Raw genomic sequence first — 5,331 nt, forward strand, 5'->3', positions numbered from 1 at the left:
CTGAATAGCGGTAAAACGCCTGGCCCTGATGGACGTCCAATGGAATTCTATAAAACATTTAAAAATAAATTAATGCAGCCACTTCTTAACATGTATGAGGAGTCATATAAGTCCGGAATACTCCCAGACTCACTGAGATTAGCTACAATAACCCTTTTATTGAAGCCAAATAAGCCTCCGACTAAATGCTCCTCTTATAGGGGAATTAGTCTTATGGGATGTGATTTTGTGTAAAGCACTCTCTAGGAGACTAGATAAATATGTGCCTAATTTGATAACAGACAATCAACAAGGTTTTGTTAAAACGAGACAAGGCTATCATAATATAAGACGTGTCCTCAATGTACTTTATGAGAAAAACAATAGGGAGGACACTGCGCTGCTATCACTAGATGCGTGCAAAGCCTTCGATAGAACAGAATGGAATTATCTCTTACAAGTGCTCCCCAGATATGGACTAGGTGAAACATTCCTGAAATGGATCCGATTATTGTATACACATCCAACAGCACAAGTTTTAACTAATAATAACGTATCAAAACCTTTAATTTACAGCGATCAACCAGGCAGGGCTGCCCTCTGTCACCAATTCTCTTTGTGTTAGCAATAGAACCTCTGGCCATAGCTGTGAGAGCAAATGCAGGAATATCAGGGATAAGAATTGGAGGAAGAGAAAATGCATTTCATATTTGAGTAAACAACTCATGTGCTGTTCCTTTAGAGCAAGACAATATCTTTCCTTATGTAGGAAAGACCCTGAATATTGTATTTATCCCCAAACTCTATTGGAGAGAAATTACACTATACCAAATGGCATCCCATCCTTGTTATCCTGGAAGAGAGCATGATCATAAGAATAAAAATGTTTTTTTAAACCAGAGGATAAACAAGACTCCAACCCATCTCAGTAATACCAAACCTCCAGATCCTCTTATAGATTAACTATTCTCTTGTTTCCCCTTTAAGCCGTCTGTACTTTCAATTAAATAACGTCCATTTCATTAGCGTTTTGGTATTTTTGATCAGACCCCATATATTCTCTCGGTGCCTCTTCTGAAGCTCACAGATGAACTACTGGACTCTGGAGACCAGGGGCTGGATTTCTCATGTCGTTAAGCTTATTTCGCCATGGCAACACAAGCTGGTGTTATAATTCAAAGGCAAATTTCTATCGCTCTGCAAACATGCTTACAGCTGGCAATATGAATAAGCGGTGTCAAATGTGCATATTCACTAAATGCCACATGGTTTAATTAATGGCTTCACAGAAGAACTTTTTAAAAGTGACTGCTGCCTTTCCTCATCAATTTCATTCATTTTAAAGCCTTTAAAGCCTTCAAAGAAATGCATGGGTTCAAAAAAAAAATATGTCCAGTGTATTGAAATATCAGCAATACAAGGTGTTTCTGCTCATAACAGCTCAGTGGATCATAAGGTTTTTCTCTATAATCTTTACCTTAAACTGCCCGGAGACAACTACGGCTTAAAATTGGTGCTTAATAAAAACATTTGAATTTAATGGGTTTTTTTCCCCCCCTATCTTTAGTCACAGGAAGAACAAGAAGTCCCACAACAGATGGTTTGGCCGCCGATAGGGCCCTAATCTCTACATCATGGATTCAATTTGAGATGATATGAAGAGACAGACGACATTAAGAGAGAATAAATCTACTGAAGAAATGTGCCGGGTTCTCCAAGAGCAACAGAGTTGCCAAACATCTCCACAAAAAACAAAACAACAGTGTGCGCATGCATTTTCATTCGTACTTTATTAAAATAAATACATGAATAAAATTGATTTAGCCTTTTGTTTAGTTCTCATCCTACACCTTTTAAGCATGTTATTTACTGAACTTGTCAAACATACATACAGTGAACCGTGGCAAAGCTTTCCAAAGTTCTACTATACTATGTGTGGTAAAAGATCAGATCATATGTGCCCATTCGGTCAGAACATTATGCACTTGTAGCTCGTACCTTGCACTTCATCATGTCGCTGACCCTCTGCTGCATGGACTGCCCAGCTTTGGGTCTGACCAGGATGTAAAGGGCTTTGACCTCAGGGCAGGACCTCAGCAGCTTCTCCACCAGCACTTTTCCCATGAAGCCCGTGGCTCCCGTGATCAGCACATTCTTGCCAGCGTAGTATTCCACTACGGACGCCATGCTGCTACCCGTTGCGCCACCGCAGATGTCTGTCAGTCTGGTTTGTGCGTCTGTTGCTTGCTCTCCTAACCCGTCGAGGTCCCGGCCTTCACACAAGTCCTGCAGAGCGAGCGGGAGGATAAGAATGAGGATAGGCAACCTCAAACTTTAAATACTGGATCAGTGTCTCTAAAGCTGGTGTCAGTTTAAGCAATGAAGCATGCGGCAAGAAGCTAAATATGAACTGTGAATCGCACTAATGCAACAAGTGCACAGTTACGCATGAATGTCCAGGCTTTGACAGATTTAGTCTCATGTATCTGGAAATGAAAACAAGCATTTCAATAAATTGAAAAATATGCATCAGTGGTGGCACGTCTCTGTTTTGACCTTCAGAGAAGACGCATGTAACTAGTCTGCAAACTTTATGAATATTTATACCATGAGGGGGAGGGAGGGTGATGCTCGGGGCAGTGTGACATCAGCTGCATGTGTGAGCGTGGGTACGAGTGTGTCAGGTCCACCAGCAAGGGTTCAGCAAGATTTTAAGCAGCAACTGATCACCGCTAACCACAATAACCTTTATCATTTATTCATGAATGCAAAAAGCAACAAATCAGAAATTATTTTTACCTGTACAAAATATAGTAAACAATATAATTTGGTCATAGATTGACTCTTTGAATACCACTGACATGAAAAAGCAGCTTAATATTTGATTAACCGATGAGCCATTTTAGAAGCAAACTAGTTTAAAAAAAACAAACATCAAAGTTTAAATTATTCTACTAAGGTTCAACTCACTCAAATTTAGTTTGATAGAAAAAAGAAAAGAAAAGAAAATATCAGTTTGGACTCTGTATCTGTCTTGAAGGGACTATCATTGAACAGAGGCTATGATGCAGTCTAGAGATCTATTCCCAGGTGATTCAACCTCCACTTATACCTTGACTCATGTGCTTAATGACTCCCATGACACGGGAGAGTTGGTCAGTGACTCTCAGGACCATCTACAAGGTGACAACCCTATTAGAGGTTAAATATCTGAGTCTCCTTCAACAGTTGGAACTAAAGCAGCCTTTTGGATGACAGGAAAAGCATCTTCAAGAACCTAAAACAAATTCCAGCTGCCTTCTGCTGAAGCACTTCAGACTAAACATTCAAACTGTCTGCTAAAAATTCCCAAAACTCCTTTTATCCATGCATCCAAATTAAAACCAAACTTAGTTTAGAAACAAAGTAGGGAAGAAAGCTTTCATGTTACTCTACTGCTCTGCTGTGTTCAGATTTGGATATATAATACGTAACTGAGGACATGCAAATATATCGCATAATATAAATAGCTTTTTATGATTGTAAACCAATTACAGTGAGGATTGCTAGAATCAAAATTTGACTATTATTCCCAGCTGCAGTTATTTATATGTCACCGCTTTGATCTCGGAAAACCAAACCTAAAACAGGGAAGGCGTTAGTGACAATCAGTGTCTGAATATAAACACAGGCTTCCACATACATCACAGTTAAGTCAAAATGTTGAATGTTGTCATTGTGTTTCTTAAATTTGTAAAGTCTTGGTTCAAACTATAGGATCAAAGGCATTTCTTTGTCCCCCTCCCCAGCCTCTCGAGGTTGTGGGGGAGGCTGTAGTGTTTTATCACAGACACATCCCTTGTGAAGATTCTGTTTGTTGTTTGGTAAACTTCCTGCCCTTTTATGGCTTCACCTGTGTTGTGTATGGTGAACCAATACAGGAATTGACCGGTTGAAGATGTTCTGTTTTGTCTTGTGTTCTTCATGAGGAATAAGTCTCTAAACTAGCGGGGCCTGTGGAAACACAGACTCAACAATCACTATGGTTGACCATTGTTTGCCTGGGTTTGCTTCAAGGTGAAGACAAAAACGTTGGGCCTCAACTAACAAATGTATAATTTTAGTTATGATGATGCAGAACAAAACTAAAGCAGGCGACGCACTTGAAGTGAGCAAGTGCATGAGAAATTACATTACGCCAGGACCTTGGAGGCGGAAAAGACTCACATATATTAAATGTACAAGACTGCTGGTATATTGAAGTGAATGGTATGATTTCAGTAATGACAAAGTGAGCTGCAACCTTCAATCCCAGCAAACAAGTTTGGTTTAAAGCTATAATAAAAAAAATTATAAAAAAAAAAAAAAATTTAAATGCTAAAGCTTATCTTTAACCATCTGACATTATGCGTATTCCACATGCAATAAATCACATAACTGGGTTTTATGGCAGTTTTTAGTTTTATTTGACACCTGTGTTGTAACACTAACACTGACTCTGTTGGACTTTGCCCTTATTTCCTGTAGACAATAGACGACTATAACTGAATGCAACCTGAGAAGTCACATGGCCGCAGATAAGCTGCGTTTGTGACTCAGTGAGGGAGGTTGTGCCATGAGTCCATCTGATCAAAGCACTGTGTTGATGTGTGGGCTAAAAGCTCACCAGCACACTGCCAGCATTTGTGTGCAACCACGCCAACTAAGCATTGATAAATCACACGCCTCTTAAAGACTAGATGACAGCTACCCGTCTCTGGTTGGTGTCACCCCCCCATCCCCACCCCACACCAACCAGTCACAGAGGGAGGGTGGCAGCGCGCCCAGTCTCATCCAACTTTTTGGCAGCAGCCAATAAAAATGCAGGACTTGACTTGTAAAATTTTCACTTGGCAACAATAGGCACAACATTTAGCCAAGACTGATGCTTGATCAGCACCTTCAGTGATACAGCAGAGCTGTGATTGTACACAAGATGAAGCTACACTCCTTCTCTTTGCTTCGTTCATCCTCTCTCCTGTGCTGCAGATTCCCAGCATGTCTGCCCAAAGACAAAAATCAAATCCTCCTGAGCCAAACGTGGCCCAGATAACAAAAACAATCTTGTATTTACTTGCTTTCCCTCCATTCTGCTGTCTGTGCATGCAATTTTAAAAATCAGATTCCCTTTCCACACAAACACGAGGAAAAAAGATGGGTGTGTGCATTCAGTTTGGGTTTCTACATGCCTGCACTTGAAAAACAAAAAATGTGTTCCAGAAACTAAAACGCCGGGGCTCCTACTGACATCTATGTTTAATCCCAATTTTGTCCCATTATTTTAATTCGATATTCCCCATCTTCAACTTTCAGACAAGGCAGTATCTCCAGATC

The 5,331-nt window shown here is 40.2% G+C and overlaps 1 protein-coding gene across 3 annotated transcripts in view; it reads right to left on the reverse strand.

Moving 5' to 3' along the window:
• Positions 1-5,331, reverse strand: part of LOC102205266 (fatty acyl-CoA reductase 1) — a 57,384-nt gene that overhangs the window by 33,661 nt on the left and 18,392 nt on the right. For all 3 annotated transcript variants that reach the window (XM_005740817.2, XM_005740818.2, XM_013912839.1), the window contains exon 2: positions 1,978-2,265. In XM_005740817.2, the coding sequence (XP_005740874.1) occupies positions 1,978-2,265 (288 nt within the window). The remainder of the gene's footprint in view (positions 1-1,977; positions 2,266-5,331) is intronic.

Source organism: Pundamilia nyererei, unplaced genomic scaffold (assembly GCF_000239375.1).
Source record: "Pundamilia nyererei isolate P.nyererei 1_Seehausen unplaced genomic scaffold, PunNye1.0 scaffold00104, whole genome shotgun sequence".
Classification (NCBI taxonomy): Eukaryota; Metazoa; Chordata; class Actinopteri; order Cichliformes; family Cichlidae; genus Pundamilia; species Pundamilia nyererei.